The 19,736-nt window shown below is 39.9% G+C and overlaps 1 protein-coding gene across 6 annotated transcripts in view; it reads left to right on the top strand.

Annotated features, from left to right (window-relative positions):
- Positions 1-19,736, top strand: part of FAM13A (family with sequence similarity 13 member A) — a 117,865-nt gene that overhangs the window by 23,073 nt on the left and 75,056 nt on the right. For all 6 annotated transcript variants that reach the window (XM_039710446.1, XM_039710441.1, XM_039710445.1 and 3 more), the window contains exon 5: positions 1,162-1,321. In XM_039710446.1, the coding sequence (XP_039566380.1) occupies positions 1,162-1,321 (160 nt within the window). The remainder of the gene's footprint in view (positions 1-1,161; positions 1,322-19,736) is intronic.

The following is a 19,736-nucleotide window of genomic DNA, read 5'->3' as shown; positions in this document are numbered from 1 at the left end:
GATTTTGGCTTCTCTGCTCCTTCACTCTAAATGTTTCCTATGTTTCATTACTCCTGATCATTAGTCTCTGCCACTTTATAAGGTCTTTAGGAAATTCACATCCATGCAGCCACTTTGTGGCTTACTGAGAGACCCGTGTCTGCTGGAAATAGTGTACAATAGGTAACACTGAGTGATTGCAGAAGATTCTTCAGATATTGTACTTTTGCATTAAAATGGAATTTAAGTCAGTTTGGGGCCAAAAAATTTGTCAAAACAGTGTGCAGAAAGTTTATATTCCAGCAGATTATCATTAGATGCTTCAGTGAATTATGAGCTCTGTTGCAAGTGATGTGCATTTTTTGCTGCATGAGAGAGTTGTGTGAAATACATAAGGAAACATGCAGATACACAGAGTGTCTTCCCTTTTCTGTGTGCCTTTAAGGTCTGTGGTAAGCTACAGAGGGGCCTGTTTCAAAAGAGAAAGAAGCCGCTTCTTCAGCAGCCAAGAAGTTGGTTATTCTTCCAGAAAATGGAGCTTGGGAACCACTTTTTGTATTAATCTTTTAGGTTCTTCTGCAAAAGGCAGCATCCATCTCCATGTTTTGTGAAGTCCTTTGAGTTATGACCCTACTTTCCAAAGAAATAGTAACTCAAAAGTTAGATTAAAAATCTGGTGTACAGCATTGGGTCATCTGAAGGCAAAGACCTTGTTAAAATTCATTGTTTTGCTTAGCATGTGGGATTTCTTAATTTTTTTCACTTATCCTTCTTGTGTATCTTTGAAGTTATCACAAACCAGGTTTTGGAGGAATCTGACTCTTGCACTGACAGTTCAGAGCATCTAAATGCCTGAGCTGTCTGCACTGTGGGTCGTGAAACCCAGCTTACAGCAGAGTTGGTGGCACCCCATTTGGTGGCTGTCTCAATTCTATCCCTACCTGGATTCTGTGGGTGGGGTAGCTCGGCCAATCGGTCTGGTATTTAATATTGATAAGAAAAACTGCAGACAAACTGTGATAGTTGTTACCAACATAGACACAGTCCTCCTTTCCAAGACAAAGTTTCCTGTGCCTGCTACCCAGCCTGTGTCCACAAATGCAATGTTATAGAGACCCTCTGCAGGAGCTTTTGTATGTTGAGTCCATGTAACACTCTGCTTTGTCATCTCTCCAATTCTAGCGTGCCCTCTGGATTTGAAGGGATGAAGGAACTGGAGATCTGCAACAAGATAATGACAAAAATGCTGGAAAATTACAATACCTTGTTTGAATTAGAAGGCTTGAAGAAGGATGAAGAAAAGCCTGTATGTGAAGAGCTAGCAAAAATAATTTTGGTAAAAGTGAGTATCTCTAATATTTCATTTTCTCACAGCAAATCAATAATTCAGGTTTATTTCAGGCTTCAATTCAGAAATCTTCTAGATAAGTGGAAGGCAGGCTCTTGTAAGAATGTTCTGTGTTGTTGATTGGTATGCAGTTTACACATGGATTCTGCTGATAGGCTAATTTTCATTACTAGTCTGGAAGTTCATTCTATTAAACATCTTATTCTTTGTTGGCTACACACTTATTTATGCAGTAAATTTATTCCGTAAAATTAAAATGTTTTTAAATGAGGAGGCACAATAATGCTAAGAAGTGTTCAGGATTTCTGATGTGGTTATAATGTATGGTGTACTTCAGTGATGATGAATTTTGGTACTCTAGGACAGAGGTTTCTAACCTTTGCATGAAGTCTGCCTGTCTCAAACATGCATCTGAGTTTAAAAGTCAGGTGTTCTGACTCACCCATTTCTGGATGCACTTGAAGAGAAGCATTAAATAAGTCTTTGAAAAAAGTACATAGGATCTCTTAAAGAAAAGCGTTGTAATTAGAGTATTACATCTTTGGTGGGAAGAGGGCTTGTGTGTAAACCAAAGGATTCTAACATTTAAAAGCTGACAAGGAGGGCAACCAAAAGTACATTGTTCTGGCTTGTGCTGTCTCTGCCACAGGAAACAACCTCGAGTCGGTGCAGGAAAAGGTCATGAGGGTGGTTTGCAGGTGCCTCATTTCTTATTGTATGTTAACTGTGCTGATAATTACTCTCTTAAAGGGTGTGAATTCTTGAGTTTGGGAGGGTTGAACTACGTGCCTATCCCTGGTAGGGTTTTACCCACTGATAAAATCACTTTAGCCTTCACTGTCTGGAATAGAAGTTGTCAGAAAATAAGTTACAAAAATACGGTGTCTTTGACCTTGACAGAACAGGAAGTTTGTTGTGAGCCCAGGTTCTGCCATTCAGATGAAATCAGCTGATAACATCTCCGCCTTTGCGATGTATCACAGGAGGCTCTGCTGAATCAGTATGGGTTGGGCTCAGCTGCCTTTAGAAGGGGTGCTGGTTTTCTAACGTGGTAATCAGTGAGGTAGTATTTTGCTGCGTTTAGTTGTCTTTGAGCTGTTACTAGCACTCCGCTGAAATGCTTCTGTGGAAGGAGATAGAATCACTGATAGCCTTCCAGTGTCACAGTAACTTTTAGGTAGTGGAAGTGATCTGCCTGGCCAGTGATGTTTAGCCACTGATGGTCACTTCAGCAATAGAACCAGGGAAAGAACATATTTCGGAAAAAAAGAAGGGCCCAGAATAAAAGCTTCAGATGTATTTCCTTCTCCTTCAAGCCTCAGCCAGTTCCAAAGTCAAGACAGTCTTTGAGTTCTAAGGATTTAGTAGTGATTGGGATTGGACAAAGGTGGAGATCTGGGCAATTTCCCACAGCTGTTGGAGATACAAGCTATCAAAGTACATGGTGACAACCAGAATAACTCCAACAAAATACACTAAAAGATGTAATTCTCAAGTGAGATGAGAAATGTTGCCCATTACATTGCCTCAGGAGGCAGATGATTGCCTGAGAGCCATGCCTAAATACGAGGGTTCACATTGTGTTTGCATCTTTGGACCTTGTTGATATTTTCCAAATGCTGCTGGCAGTCAACTGCAAAAATTTGACCTTGTTTGTTGTCCATCTAATATGGGTGGGAAGTTTCTAGTTTAATCAAGGCACATACTGAAACACAGGAAGTACAAGAATCTAACTTCGTGTAGCAAAGGTACTAAGAAGGTTTTTTTAAAATTTGTCAGGTGGCTCTATGAAAGGCCACTGCATATTATTCTCAAAGCAGAAATTATGCTCATTGCTCAATATTACAATTGTTCCTAATTATATATTGTAATATTATAATTAGAAATTATGAAAGTGTTTCTTTGGAAACATCTACTTTTTTTTTTAAAAGTACAATTTTAACAAAAAAGAAAATTTCTTAGAACAGTTTCTATTTCAATGGGAAATTGAACTGTCAGGTTCATGACACCTTGCCTAGAGGGATTTTTGTCCCACCTATTAGAATGATACCAGATGATTATCTAGTTTGGTGGCCAGCAGGTGGAAGTATAACATGTGCTTTCCTCAGAAATATATCTATATTTGGAAATGCCTTATAATAAAAGAATTTTGGGATTTGATTGATTGTTTTGAAAATTCTGAAATAAACTGGGATTTGTTGGAGTTTACAGGTCTCATTTGCAGCCAGCTCTTCAGCAATCCTTAATCCTTTGCTTTGCTTCAATTTCCTAAGTCAGTAAGAGTCTCAGTCTGTTGATCAGTAGGCTCTGAAGTGGGTTGAACATTCTGATTTGTTGCTTGCTCTGTGGTCACATTGTCAGGATCATAAATACCTGGTTTTGTGTGTAAACAGTTAATTTTCTGATAGTACAGCTGCACTATTGTGCATTTTCACATTACAAATATCAGGGGTTCCTAAGAAAATAATGCTTTTATTTTGCTTTTGAACAGAATTCCTAGTATGAATCCGTAAGATCTTGATGGATTTTTGTGTTACTAAACTGAGTGATAACTTGAGTTGCAGTACTGCCAATTTTGTAATCTTCTGGAAGAAATAGGTTTACAAAACCTATGATAAAAACAGAAATGATAATTCGAACAATAAATAATAATAGATAAAATAAAATATAAACAAGGTCTTGAATTGCTGTTTGAACTGTTGTTGTATATAGTCCTATGTTGTAGCACTAGCTAGGGGTGCATTGCTACAACTGGAATGAATTTGGACCTTGGAATAACAGTCATTAGCTTTCTCTAATGATCACAGATAGGCAGTGAATTGGCAAAGGAAATTTGGGCAGGAGAACTATGATGAGACTTGCTCTTGGGAGAGTTCTAGAATTATTCCTTCTGCTGGCTTGAGGTGAAATATGTCACCTTTAATAGCGTGGTTTATAGCTCAGTATTGTCTTCAAATAAAACATATACCTATTACCTAGTCATACAGGGTTACAAGATCTTTTTTTTCTATTGTATTTTCACCTTTTCCCTCCAGTGCCTTCTTGACAGAGCACTTCTAGTTTCAAGAGCCAGTCAGCTCAGAGCAAATAAATATTTGCACTGGCACACAAACACTGACATTATGAGGATGTAATGCTGTTTCTGGTTTGATCACATGTTTGGGACAGGAATGCCAAAGGCTTTTCCCATTCCTCCCAGCTGGGTGGTAGAATACATACCCTGTTCACCTGATGCAGAAGAAAAAACAAGTATATTTTTAAAATTAATACATCTTCAAAATAATATTAATGTAATATAACATTAAAATCAAATTGAAAGTCGATCCTACGAAGTCAAGTAAATACATGTACGGTTTTATAATTTTGAGTATATTGTAGGTGCATTCTGATGATCTCTGAACAGGCAGGTTTCAGTTCCTGAAGAGCTGCAGAAATTGGTCTCCTGCTGATTTTTACAAAAATGAATCGTTTCAAAAGAACTCTTATTTTAGATGCAGTTACTTTCCTGCATTTTTATCCTGTTTGTTTCCAGTCTTCTAGCCAGAGCTGCCACTTCAGTGGGGAGGATGAGTTGACAGAGTGGTTTTTTTGCACTTTAAATGGCAGCACAAGTGCACATACATCATCGTGCAAGCCTGCTCTGGGATTTCTGACATGCAGGCAGTCCCTGGCTGCAGGTGTGGTTGCACCTCTGGGTGCTTGGTGTTTGCAAAGTGTGCAGTGCCCGTCCCAGCCAGGCAAGACCCCAAAGTGCATATTTGTTTTGTCAAGGAGAGTGCTCCAGCTAATTTAGCTTAAAATGGAATGCTTGCTCCTTCCCATTGAAGACTCTGAGCAGATCATTCATACTGAGAAAGGATTTGAGCCTTTTGTCCCTGACGAGAGGTAGGCAAAGTAAGATTGTCTCAAAGTTCTCCAGCTTGGCTTGGCTGGTCCCTCTGCAGCTAAGTTTAAAGCTCCACCTCCACTGAAAGCCACAACATTTCAGCTGATTTCCCTCTAAAATCTGGATCTTCACTTACAGACGCTTCTTTCAGCTTCCTCAGCTATAGCATGAGGTTTTAATCCCTTGATAAGATCGGGGAGAAAATTCTGAGAAGCCACCAACTCCACAATTAATGGGCTCCCTCTAAATGAGTCCCTTTCCCTGTCACCTCAGGGTTACACACTCGGCAGACACAGGAGCAGCCCCTCATTTACGTCAGGAAAAAAAGGCATCCGTTTCTAATCCATGTTACAGTGTCCTGGCTAAGCCTGCAGGGTCGAGATAGTTTCCTTTATTCTTCTTTCATGTCTGGGACTATTTTAGCATCGTGTTAATGGTCAGCTTTCAGTACTGGATTAATTTTTTCCCATCAGGAGACAGCAGGAACAGATCGCTGGAAATCCTTTCCGAAGATCTGAACAAACATTTCCATTTTCTGCAGCGTCCCCTTATTTGGGCAGGTCATGCCAGTTTGCTACTGCATGGACTAAGGAGCCCCCAAGAGTAGGAGTGGGTTCACGTGGGATGTGTGAGGATGGATGGAAGGTGCATGAGGAGAAGGAGCACCTGTGGAAGTCAGTCTCCATTTTCTTGTTTAGTATTTCTTCAGCTAAAATTCACTTTGCAGTTGTCCACCAGTGAGCAGATGGGCATGTTTATAGTAAGGGTGTATAGTGATTCAGCCAGAATGACATTTTAAGATGTGAGCTGACGGAAATGAGCAATACGAGATTTGTAGGGGAAAGTTTATATCCCTCCAAACCTTTCACCTGTAGGAAATTCAGTCTGGAGTGAGGAGGATGGTTATGTTTAGGCTGTGATTCAGAAAGGCAAGTAAAAAAAAACCCTGAACAATTCCTTATGTAATTCTGAAATGGCTTTCCAGTGCTTCTAGCTCTGCTGGCTTTGTCAACCCTGTGTATGTGTTATTAAACCAGAATGTTTCTGCTCTTGAAATTCACTGAAGCATTTACAGGATTATAAATCTGTCACTTGTGGTGTTACTAAATGCAGTCTTGAATATTTACACAAATATGCTAATGCTAAACTGTAATAAATTATTATGCTGATACTTCTTTCACTAGAATTTCACCAGCCATGTTTTAATTGTAACACATTGTGAGAAGAAATTTGCCAAGACTCGGGACTATAAAGGAAAGACAGGCGCATAACAAATGTCTCTTTCCCTCCTGCTGTCCATACTTCTAGTGTACTGTAAATTGTTTGAATATAGCTGACAAACTTTGTAGTTGAGGTGCTTAGGAATTCTGCTTTTGTTCTCTCAGTTTTTTTCTTGAATCAAATACTCATTGGTACTATCACGGTCTCATGATAATTCCATATAGCTAAAATATAGGGAAAATAAGATCCATATGTGTATGTGTGTCCTGGTCTGTACTTGCACTTGTTTCATTTGAAATGTTTTTCATTCATTGTCTGTTATTGATTTGGGTTTATTTGAGGTTTTTGCTGTTGTTGTTTGTTTGTTTTGTTGTGGGGATTTTGGTGATTTGTTTTCTTGGAGGAGTACGATGTGATTTAGCACTTGGAAGCAGTCCATCTCAGGCAGTACATCATCATCTTTCAAAAGGGAGGCATCAGTCAGCACCAAGAAAGAGGGTGCAGTAAAATAAGCATGTGAGCTTCTCCAGTAGCCAGCTGTTGCTGAGCATCATTGCTGTACCCCTGGGGGAAAAAGGAGATTAACAAGAAGGTGAAAATTTTTCAGCTAAGACAAATCTCTCAGTTCCTCCTGTTTAGATTGTTCAGTGTTTATTCTGTTTACCCTTAATTTGTCATTCAGTTAATCAGGTTACACAAAATGATCAGCATTATCCCCTCTGTATAAACCAGCAGTCAGTGTTGCCTTTGTGACAAGGACACATTGCAGGCAGTTGGAACTGACCCAAAGTAAAGAAGTGTAAGAGATTTTTCTGTCTGTGGCATTTAATTCTTGCTGGCCTCTGACATTAGCTTCAGCTGGAAAACTCTGAAGGTGGGAGCTTCGGAAGGAGTCAGCACTAAATTAATTCCTTTTCCCAAATTAAGAGCAGTGAAATGCTCATCGACTTCTGTGGGTTTTTTCAACCCCCCCCCGTGAGTGCTGTGAAGATGACAGTTTTTCCAGAAGGTGATGGGTGCACCCTGCTCTGCCTGGAGCACTTCTAGTGCCCCAAGGCTTGTTGTCATAAACTGGGCCCAGGGTAGTCTGAGAACAATAGGAGCATGTGCTGCATGGGACCAGATACTGCTAAAGTCTGGATATGTATGCAGAAAATCTGTTGCATCCAGCAGATCCAAGCAGCATTTGACCTTAATTGCTGGCAGTGAACATCTCGGTTTCAGTGTTAGGAAAAGGATCTGTTCTTTGTGCACTGAGAACCTTACACAAGTAACTAGAACAATATAGAGACACTAAGACTCCCTAATTTACTGCAGATCAGGTATTTCTTATGAAAGTAACATTCCATTAATTCCATGTGTGAAAAACTTTTTCTTTGTATTTTGATTTTTAGATCTGAAAATACAATTTAGCTTTTTCAAGACTGAGTTTAAACAACTCTAATGTAAGATGCAGATCTGGAGAGCCTGGATTCTTCCCATATCTAGGTCACAGCTCTCTTTTAGATCATCCTTTTTCCATTTATGAATAATATTACAGTAAATAGTTAAATCAGATTCCAGTTTTCAAAACTGAAAAGTAGAATAAAATGTTCCCCTGAACTGATCTGAGCTCTGTTGTTACTGAACACATCTGTGCACATATACACAGAGTTAGGTAAAGCCAGCAAGAAAGAGGTCTTCTTGTTCCACTTTGTAAATGCTTAATTTGTTTTTTTTTTTAATCTTAAATTCTGCTACAGGCTTCTTATGGGGTGTAGTCATTGACACCTTAATCCCCTGCCAGTTTATATATGATGGTGTGCTGGTTTAGGCTGGGGAAGAGTTAATTTTCTTCATAGTAGCTGGTATGGAGCTGTATTTTGGATTTGTGCTAGAAATAGGGTTGATAACACAGGGATGTTTTAGTTCCAGATTGTGGGGATGGGCATGGAAAATTATTATTTTTCCTCAGTGAAGTCTTTGTAACCTTTTACAAATTCTGGAATTATGTTTGATCCTGGCACTGCCAGTTTAACTTCTTGTAGCATTCAGTTCTTCTGCATGGCTGGAGACACATTTTACTCTTTCTCCTGGAAAATACCATGCTATGCCACAGATGGAGTTGGTATCATTAGGTGCATCATGGGATTGTTACTATGTTTGTCATTTCCTTTCACATACTGCAGTCCTCTCTAAAAATAATGGATTTCCACATCTCTGTCTTGCTTACGTATCACAACTCATGACCTTTGTACGTGTTTTATGGCAATGAGTGCAGTAGGTTAAGGCTGTACTGATGTGAAACAGAGTAGCTTTTAGCTGTTTATCAAGAGCTACGGTCTCAGGTAAAAGGTCATATATATAAATAGTCTTGGGAGAACAAAAGGAAATGAAAGTTAAATGAACTTAAAAGGGTATTAGTTTTATATTGGAAAGCAGTGATACGTTTCTTTTGCAAACACTGAGATTCTCCTTTTCATCACGTCTATCTGAAACAGCCTTGCTGAATTGTGGTTATTAAAGTATAGTGTAAATGATGGCAAGGAAGAACAGCAGACAGGAAGAAACTGACCCAGTATTTATATGCTAATAGCAACCAAGACAAAAAACACATTTATAAATACTAGATGTTTCAGTGTTTGTTACCAGTTTTGTTTAGTATGATTTACTGACATTGTTCCCCCTTCTGACAATGATGTTCTCATCACTTTCTGGGTACAAAATGGAAGGGATGCCTAATACATTGTAGAGAGATTTTTTTTTTAAATGTAACTGTTCATGTTAAATAATTTTCTGTATTTCTGTATTTTTCCTGAAGGTATCGGTGCCACTGAATGACAACTCTGTGAGCTGATAACTGAATAAAAGTCAGTTATTCCATCCAGTTAACATTCATGGAAATACCTATGACCATGTGAATTAGAAAATGCCTTTGAAGATCTCCGTACCATTGGCCACAAGATTTTAGTCTTAGAAATACAGATTATTTGATACCTTGCATGTCTTTTGGAGCCTTAATCAGCCATGAGCTATTTTATATGGTCACAGAGGGGAAGACCATGCAAAGGATGAAATGAAGTCCATATTGTCTTCATTTTGTGAGTAAAAAGAGCAGTGCTGTAACTACTTTGGCACCTTTGACAGCATTGCTGCATGCCACACCTGTGTTGCTGTGCAAAAAGGAATTTAGTGCAGGGAGTGGTGCATTTGCCACTCCACCATCAAAAAAGGGAGAGCCAGGAACTCTTAAATCCAGTTCCTTTTGCACTGCTGCATGCACAACACTGTTGTAGCCTTGGGAGCATTCACAGGGGTGGCCCTGGTGACACTTACCTGAGGCAAAGGCTGCAGAATATTCCCTCCTCTGTGCTGTACAGCTGCTGACCCAGTAAAGAGTCAGCTGTTGCAGTCTGTCCTCATGCAGTCAGCTAGTGCATCATTCCTGCAGTCATTTGCAGCATGGAATGCACTGAATAATCCTCTTAATGTCTGCTCATCATACATTAGAGTGGCTGTGCTGGCTCACACGGGGGATCCATCTAAGCCAGTGTGCTGCTTCCAACACTGCCCATAAGCAGATGACAAGGGAGGAGAAGAATAGGGCAGCAAGGTGTTTCCTCCATTTTTTCTACCATTTCATGACTATTCTCAGAAGTTTTCCTGCTCTTTATAGGGTTTTTGTATTTAATGATGTCCAGAGTAATTGTCTTGTGTCTCTCTTGCACATGTGTAAGCTTTTTGCTTCCAACATATCATCTGTGCAAGTGTGTCACAAACTGCTTCCTCTCATGTGAGAACTGACTCCTTTTGTTTGTTACAAATGTGGCTTTCACTAGTGTCCTTTGAAGGTCACCTGATTGTTTGGGGTGTTTTTTTTGCTTTGAACTGACACAGTGAACAGACCCACAGAACATGTCCACCACCCATGACTCTTAGAAGCTACCATGGTGTTTGGGGATTTTCTTCCTGATGGAAAATTACCGCTGGTATTTGCAACCCTAATCACTGTGCTGACAACAATTATTTTTTCTGTCAAAGCCCCTGCACAGAGTCAGTGAGCAATCCCATATAATAGCTTTTCTCTTTTGGGGCACAAGGCCAAACACTTTGTTGAAGTAAATTGGATGACATTTTGGTGAAGTCAGAATGGCACATTCTTTATTGCAGAAGGACTCTGACTCCTTGTTTCTGTAAAAAAAACCCAACCTAGTCTTTGCTTTAATTAAGAAAAAGTTTCACATTTATAAAAGTTCAAGTTTATTTTAATTAAAGTGGTCTTCTATATATTAACAGCTAAAAAATAGATCTGGTGCTTTCTAGAAGCATTTAAAACTTGAACTGAGAAACCCACAGGCCAGTTTCCTCTGATTATGCAGTGTGTGAGACCAGAAACAGATTAATTACCAAATCAAGCAGGAAAGAGAGGATGAGCACAGCATTAATAATGAGATTGTTCCAAAGATAACTGGGAATCTTCTGTTATCAACAAATAAATTTATTATTGTCATTAAAATACAGCACAGTGTATAACCATTGGTTTTAGTAGCTATTTTTTCCCTAAATCCTTCCTTAAGCAGTCATAATCAGTTGCATTTGAAGTCTTGTGTGAGTGTGGTAGCATGCTACAAATACAAAAGACTTTAAATTGACTGCACAGGTCAGTAGAGTTGACTGAGGCTGAAACATAACAATTTTATGCCTATTCAACATTTTGTTGAAAAGGATAAAAGCAAGGGTAGTATTCTGTTCTGTTTTGAACTTTACATCCAAGACAGGTAACAGTGTAAGATGCAAGTATGCATCTCATCTAATAATGGCAATGGATAAGGGAACCAGTACAGTTTATTGTTATAGTGTAAGGTTAGGAGGAGCTGTGGGCCTCTAAATTTGCCACATTTGCAGATGTAAGAAATGACTGAAAGCTTTGGTTTATGCTGGTAGACTTCTGACTGCACAATTTGCCAATAAATATTGCCTGTCATAGTTAGGAAATCAAATGTTCTCTGGCTTTCTCTGTGATCTTGTCAATTCTTGCATGAAAATCATTACAGAAACTTAGTTCAAAACCTGCATTTGACAGTGTCCTGTAGAGATGCTGATGATTTACTTTGGCCCAAGTACTCTTGATAGAAAATATCTCTTATTAACTGTGGTGGGACTTGATGCCAGCGTGAGCAGGTACTCTAGTTTGAGCAGGTTTTTGGAGGGTGTGAGATGGAGAGGTGATTGCTGGCAGCTGTTGACAGTAAGCAGGGCTTGGGTAACTTTCCAGGTGTAAGCAGTTAATACTGATTATTGTGTACACACAGCTGAACAAAACAAAGTTTGTTTTGTATCCAGTCTGCTGCAGTGGAGATTTTTTTCTTCACACGAGAATGGAAAGTATGCAATTGCTAATAAGCCATGCTTCTTAGAGCATTCTCTGGAGATTTGTAATGTTCTAGAAAAGTGATGCTCAGGTAGTACTTCTCCATGCTAGTCATTTTGTGGCTCCAAGTTAATTTATCCCAGTTGTACAGGAGCCATGTAATGGGTTTTAAGGGAAATCAGGCTTTAAAGCACAACAGATTTCATCCCACTGTTTTATGAATTTCACAAGCAATGCTAAAAATTAATAAATAGAAATATCAAAGAATTCTCAAGCTTCAGTAATTCAAAGATACACTGAAATGCAAAAGGGTATTATGTAATAATGTTATTTTTTTTAATGTGAGTACAAAGGTTGGTGTAATTGCTTAAGTCCTTAACAGAAATGCAGACACACAAGTGCTCTTTAAGTCCTTGCAAGTGACCTGACTAAATGCTGTCGGTTTTACTACTCTGTGTGGAATGCAAGTGCCTGACTTTAAATACTTGCATTTGAAAATTACAATTTAGGGTTGTTGAATCCCAGTACTAAAGAGTGCTCTGACAACAAGAGTCAGATTTCTGAGCATGTACAGTTATTTAATCTGTGCTAGTAGAGTTAGGTATCAGTTTAACTGTGGTCAAAAATATCTTAATTGACTTGACTTTTTGGTCTCTTAAGTTCACAGGATGTTTAGAAAAACAAAATGTATTCCAAAATACGCTTAGTTACTGAAGTACAACATGTTATTGGAAATGAGCATGTTCTTTCTACTTTCTGGATTTTAAAAGGTAAAATCAAGCATACTGCCAGTTCTTCACAAGCTAATATGTAAGAGCAAAACACTTGACAGCAGTGGGTTCTCTACTTAAACTGTGTTTGAGAGTCTGGTTTTGTTTGTTTGTGTTTTCCAAGTAGCCTAGGAACTTGGGCAGCCTGAAAATGTGACTATTAGGCCTGCCTGATATTCCTAGTAGGTTTTGTCTTTCAATTTGCATCTTTCATGTTAATGGTGGTGAATTCTTCTCCTTGTCTTAATTAATATAAATATGTCCTGTACAGTTGGAAAGAACAGCCAGTTTGTAGGAGGAGTAGTATAATCTTACAGTAATGTTTGCCTTATAAAAACCAGCCTGAACTGAAGGACAGCAGGGAAGGGGCAGGTGTTGGAATTTGCAAGTGTTGGAATAAACTGTAAATAAGATCTTTTCTTAGAGAACCAGAAAAATATATTTGTGTGCATTCTGCCCAGTGCAATTAAGACCTCTTGCCAGAGCCTGCATTTAGCAGACTTTTGATGGTTAATATTTAATAGGTTATCGGCAGTGCTGTTTGCTGTGTTCCCAGTATATGGATCGCCTGCTCCCTTGGACATATTATTTTGTGCAAATTAAATGCATTTCTGTACTGAAACACATGAATGTACATGTGCTGTTACAGAATCCATGATGGAGCAGGTAATAGTGTGCTGTCAGAGGTTTTTCTGCTTTTAGTTCATGCACTTCTCATTTTTCATCTCTGTTCAACATAATAAAAGCAATTATTGTACTGCATGATTCCTGAAATCTCTGACTGTTGCATAGTCACATAATAGTATTCAGTCAGTGGCAAGCCTGGTCCTACATTAACTGCAGGAATGTTGATTTCTAACTATTGCTATCAGGTGACAGCAGAATCTGATCTAATACACATGATTCCCTTGAGTCATTTGTCTGCGATGACTTGTACTTAAACTGGAGGTGTAGTTGTAGTGAAGATACAATGCCATAAAAATGGGAAATAGAAAACACCTATGAGATCACCTTGAAGGTTCTGTTAGAGTACAGAATGTATTTTTAACTCCTTTTCTAGTTCAGAGGTGAATGATCCAAGAACAGGATCATTCCTGTCCTTTGTTACTGGATTGTTACGTGACCTAGTGGAATTTCTAGTGGAGTCTCAGCTTATCTGTATTACCCAGTGTTGATTCAGAGAGTCATAAAAATGAGCTTGGGCATGTTTAGTGCCAGTTTATTGGTGTGAGAGTGCTGCTCCACCTCTGTTCAAAATTCCTAAGGCCTGAACCTGCTTTTATTGCAGAGTTTGTAAACAGCATTCCTTATTCCTGAGAAGGAAAGGGGATTGAGAGTGGGAGCTGGAGTCAGCATTTACAGTTGTCTTTTCAGTTGTTCAGGTTCCCTGGTTAATGAGTTGGCCATAGTGTAATGCAAGGTGAGAGAAATACAGAGGTAAAACTAATCTGTTCTCCTTGAAGGATCTGCCTGCACTTTATGGGGTACAGCACAGTTCAGAGCAGTGCCAACAGTGTCTTTTAGGCAGCCAGTTTTTGCATTACTGTGTAATTCATTGTCATGCTGTGAACAGGAGAAGCACCATACATGGAGAAAGACAGGTTTCTTAACAGCTTGTTTTAAACTTTCCAACCTACTTACATGGACTTCAGTGGAACAGCTCTGAATTCTGGCACAGCTTCACATTTTTCTAATGAAGAAATCCTTTGGCAAACACACACTTGTTTACACCTCAAACAGTTGGCCAGCGGGATGAAGGAATGTAATGGGCACTGTACTGACTTACCTTTGTTCTCTGGCTTTTGATGGGCTCATTAACATTTGCCCTTTAACAGCACAGCAGAGATTCACAGAGCATTTGCTTTAGGATTCCTTCACTGGATGTAACATTTATTTTAAGAATATACTAAAATACCAAGTAATGCCATTGTAACTACAGTAACTTCACATAGTTTTTCTTGCTCTCACTATTGTTCTGAATGAGCAGATGAATACAGACATGAGCAGAAAGTCTGCCCTGTGGGAAGCTGAGAGCAGGAATTGTCACCACAGTCAGCCTTGAAGTTAATTCCTGCATTTCTCCTGTGATTGTGATCATCTGGCCATATTTGTGCTTCTTACTCTCAATGCATCATCTGATCAAGCTTAAGAGAGCTCAAAGTGGACAAAAGGCAGAAGTTCCTCCAAGAGGAGCAGTGTCCCAGCAGTGTAGTCAGAACTCTAGGATTTGGATGTGAATAACTTCCAGTATCCTTGTGGGATACGTTCAGGATTTTGACCAAGGCTGGATTTTTGTGTTTCTCAAGAGGCTCTAAGGTTTGTTGCTGCACAGAGATGATAAGACAGTGGGCTGTCATATCTTTCCAGTGTGAAGTCATGCATGCTTGTTTTGCTTTTAAAGATTTTTTTTTTCTATTTAATCCACCAGGGAGTCCTCAACTTGCCTTTTGCTAAGATTCCTGGGACCCCTGATCTGCAAAGTCCTCATCAATCCCACTCTTTCCTCTCCACGTGGATCAAGCTCTCTTCAGTTCAGAACATTGCCTGCACTAGGTTTCCTTTGGCAAACAGATGCCAGGCAGCAGTTGGCCATCGCTGGGAGCTGGTTGTGTCTTCTGGCTCAAGGCCCATACATCTTGTTGCTTTTTGGCCTGCATCCCATGCAGACTGCACGCTTGCGGCATTTTGACAGAGCTGCCTGGAGAGCTGCACAGGGCTGGAGGCTGAAGGGTTTCCCTTAGGCAAACGTGCCTGATCTCCTGCAGAAAAAGGGCCTTAAGGTTCTCTTCAACAACCTCCTGGTGTGTGTGTGCTATGGAGAGTCAGAGGTTAAGATAATCTTACTACTGGGTTGATTTCTCAATTTTGAATGTTTTTAGGGCAGGATAGCTTTGGGTTCAGGTTACATCTTTCTGGAGTGTACAGTTTTAATATTTAGCCTTCAGGGAAAATTTGGAGTTTGTTCACTGAATCTGCTTTGTTTAATAAGAGACATGATTTTGACCTTGAGAGTTTACTGAAACAAAATTACTGGATTCACAGCCAGTGACAAGTAAACTACCTCTGGAGCCAGAAATACCATATCTGCATAGTTGTGCTTGAGTATCACAGGCTTTCTGAGAGTATTTGCTAGCTCCTTACCTCTGGAATCGAGCAGTGTTAGCAAAGTGTGTGTTTACTTTCAAGCATTTGAGCAGCAGCTTTGGTCAAATATGGAGGCTGTGGTGTCGTTTCCTGAGCTCTTTGAGGCTCGATGCTGTGATCACTGCCCTGGGGAGCCTGTTCCAGTGCCCAACCACCCTGGATGTCCCCCAGGACACAGGCAGCTCTCCTGGCTGCCAGGGCACTGTTGACCCATGTTCAGCTTGCCATCAACCAGGACGCCCAGGTTGCTTTCCGTGTCACTGCCTTCCAGCCTCTCATTCCCCAGTCTGTCCATACATCCAGGGCTGCCCATCCCAGGTGCAGAATCTGGCACTTGGCCTTATTGAGGTTCACATGATTGGTGATTGCCCAGTACGCTGATTTGTTGAGGTCTCTCTGCAGGGGAAGTCAATAGCTCCTCCCAATTTAGGGTCCTCTGTAAACTTAGTTAGTATCCCTTAAAGTCCTGTGTCCAAGTCATTCATGAAGATGTTGAAGAGCACAGAGCCTAAGCTTGGTCCCTGTGGAGCCGCACTAGTGACAGGTCACCAGTCTGATGTCACCCCAGTCACTGTAACTGTTTGTGCCCAACCCATGAGCCAGTTGCTCACTCATCCCATGATGTGTTTATCCAGCTGTGTGCTGGACATGTTGTCCAGGATACTGTGAGAGATAGCATTGAAAGCTTTACTGAAATCCAAAGGATTCCCTTGATCAACTAGATGGGTTACCTCATCATAAAAGAAAATTAAGTTGGACAAGAAGGACTGGGATGTGGTTTAAAGGAAGATGATATTCATCTCTTTGATTCCAAAGAGTCTTGGTGTCATTAAGACATCTGAATTTGCATAAAACATCAGAATTTCATTGAACTTTAAAGCTTCAAACACTTTAGGGTTGCATCAAATTTATAACTTTGGTATCTGAGAAGAGCAGAGTGCAGAGTAGATGTTTTAGTCATTCAATGCCTAAAAATACGAGTAAGAGAAATCCAAATTTGGCAGTAGCAGCTGCATGTATTGTAAAGATGACCAAATTTATCGTGACTTTGTGGTTTCATTATGTGGTTTCCAGCTAATCAAGGAAGGATTTCAGGCTTGGTTTTGAGTATGGAAGAGAGTTGGTAACCGAATTATTTTTCAAGTATGTGTTGACTCTGCTAAACCTGGAATAATTACAGAGCTATTGATCTTTGTCTCCCAATGTCAGTAGTTTGAGATGATGAGGCTTCTTTAATTTGAGAAGAACTTCACAACTGTAATATTCCTACATGGTTTTAAAATCAATATCGTAGGTGGTAGATGAAGTGATGAATCAAGGTGGATTTTAGTGACATTTTTACGTTTCATTATTTTCTGAATAGAATCTCTGTTTTGGGGAAGCATTTGGGCACAAGCCCATTGTAAGACAGCAGCCCTAATAAAGACAGCTGTACTGAGGGACACCAGTTGTCACCAGTCTTGACTGGGACATTAAGCCCTTGACCATTGCTCTGGATAATCTCTGGATGCAGCCATCCAGCCAATCATATCCGCATCCACCGAGAAGTGCATCCATCAAATCTATGTCTCTGCAATTTGGAGAGAAGGATGTGGTGGGGCCTGTGTCAAAGGACTTGCAAGGTCCAGCAGATAACATCTGCAGTTCTTCCCTTGCCTTCAGCTCTACTGTTATGGTAAAAAATGGCAGAATAATTCATATTGGTTTGGATTATGTTGTTCCACAGCCTCTCTGACTTCTTTGTCCCTACTGGTGTAGTCCACATAGCATTCAATCCATGACTTTGGCACTTGCTCACACACAGAAATTTGTGCTATGGCCAGTAATCTAATCACACCCTCAATAGGAGCATAGGAATAAAAAGTGAGAGAATAATGTAAAAAGTATGAGATGAATGTAACTGAAAAATCTCACTGCAGCTTTATCCCTGCCTTTGAAAGCTGTTTGGGCCTGAAATATATCTGGTACTCGCAGAAGAATGATCCTGTCCGGATTCATCCCAGAAGTCCTTCACTGCAATAAAATGGTTGTGGAGCTGGTGTTGTGTGGGAACTGGATGCAGTATGAAATCTTGGAAAACAACACAAGTACACCATAAATATGTGGTCTGATCGCTGAATGACTTGAAGGGTTTTGCTGTCTCAGCAGGAATTTCCACCAGATTCTCTGGGACAATTCAGGATCACCTAAACCCTCTGGCAAAATTTGTGTCTCCAAACAAGGCCTGATGTAATTGTATTGTCATTACCATTAACTTTGGCAGAGAGCTCTGTGTATGAATGGAGTGAGTGGAATATATTTGTTCAAGAGATTTCAGTGGGCAAATACCAAGTGTGGGTGACTTTGGCAGGTGGCTCATTCCCTGGTCATTTGACTGGGCAGAACTGGTTGAGTCAGGTTGATTAGCTGTCAGGCGTGAATTACAGCTGGCTAATGTTCTCCCTTTCTCAGTCCTTCATGAAGCAGAGGTAATGCTGATGAGTGGATAGATTGACATTAAAGCTTTGCGCTGATAGCTGGCCAAATTGAGACTAGAGCATTCCAAATTTCCATGCATTGCTCAGCCATCCCTGTGTTTTTTCCACAGAAATGTACCTTTTTCTATTCCATGGGATATTTGTATTGATATAGACAACTTCTAAGTTGAAAAAGCACTAGGGTGACAAAATATGAAGCCTTTCAAAAAGTCATATGGACCTCTATGCTTTGGTACAGAACTGTAAGAATTCCATTTGTGTATTAAGCAAATTTTTGAGGGAGGTTTCTCTTGTCTGGAGGAGTACTATGTTCATACACCTTTAAAGAAAAGAATGTGCTGTGTATGTTTTAAATACCTGGTGGATTTTTTGAGGATTACCTTATCCTAATAATATCTTTATTATCCTTTCAGTGATGACATTTAAGTATAAACTCACAGCTAGTTTCTTCCAAAAGATCTGCATTTAGACTTCATAATTACTTAACTCAAATGGGTATGAATTGTCCAATTATTTGGACATGTTCATGCATAGCTTGAGATACTGGAAGTTTTTTGTTTTCCTACTTGAGAACATGAATGAGGTACTCAGAAAAGCAGGATGACCTTTGCTAAGGATTTGTCTTCAAACCCTGTTGATTCATATGTACAGAGCTCTGCAGACGCATCTGGAGCAGCTCCTGTTCTTCAAGAACCGGGAAAGATTACTCACCATACCACATCAGATCTTTAGAATATGTCAGATTTATCTTTGATCTTTGAACCCAGGAGCTTCTGACACCTCACAGGGAGATGAAACATCCCTATGATGCAGCCAGTCTGTTATGAGGAATCTTGTTGTTGGTATTGTGTGGGATGATGTCACTTGGCTGGTCAGCTTGTGCCTCCAGGTGAAAGGTTTTCTTGCACTTTCTTCAACACCCATCATGATGCATGTTTATACTGGTCATAAAACTGACTAGTTTCTATTGCAACTTCCAACACAGTTCCTCTGAACTTTGAGACAACAAAACCCGACAGCCAAATGCAGGATGTGCGGTGTAATATTTCCTTGTAGTTTTCTGTTCTTTGGTTCTGTGCTTTTGTTTTTATTAGCCTTTCTTGTCCCTTTGATTGTCAGTAGCATCTGATGCTATTTTGCTTGTATTTAGCTGAGAATGAAGGTGTACTTGAAGTTACACAGTAGCAGACTTCAGCAGAGTCCATGCTTTCAGTGGCCACAGACTGTAGCTATGTTGTAACAGCCCATCAGTTACCTGCTTCAGGCTGAGTCTGATCTTCATCTAATGCAACTTGAGGTTAAGCTTCACCAGAGAAAAAACTTTCAGGAAACAAAAATCAAATTGTTTTTATTTCAGCCAAAGCCTACTCTCTAGGCTTGTCCTTGGATTTATTGGTGTTATCTTCCAAAGTGAAGCCTTGTAGTATTTACAAAGATTTACAGTAGTGTGTTTGTTTAGTGGTTAGATTTTGCCAGGGACAAAATTCTGCCTTGACAGACGCCACACCACACCACATCAGGCATCTCATATGCAGCATGTCATATGTTCTTGAGCTGGGCC

The sequence above is a fragment of the Passer montanus genome, unplaced genomic scaffold (genome assembly GCF_014805655.1).
Source record: "Passer montanus isolate IOZ18808 unplaced genomic scaffold, ASM1480565v1 scaffold23, whole genome shotgun sequence".
Taxonomy (NCBI): Eukaryota; Metazoa; Chordata; class Aves; order Passeriformes; family Passeridae; genus Passer; species Passer montanus.
This window is presented reverse-complemented; position numbering and strand designations above follow the sequence as displayed.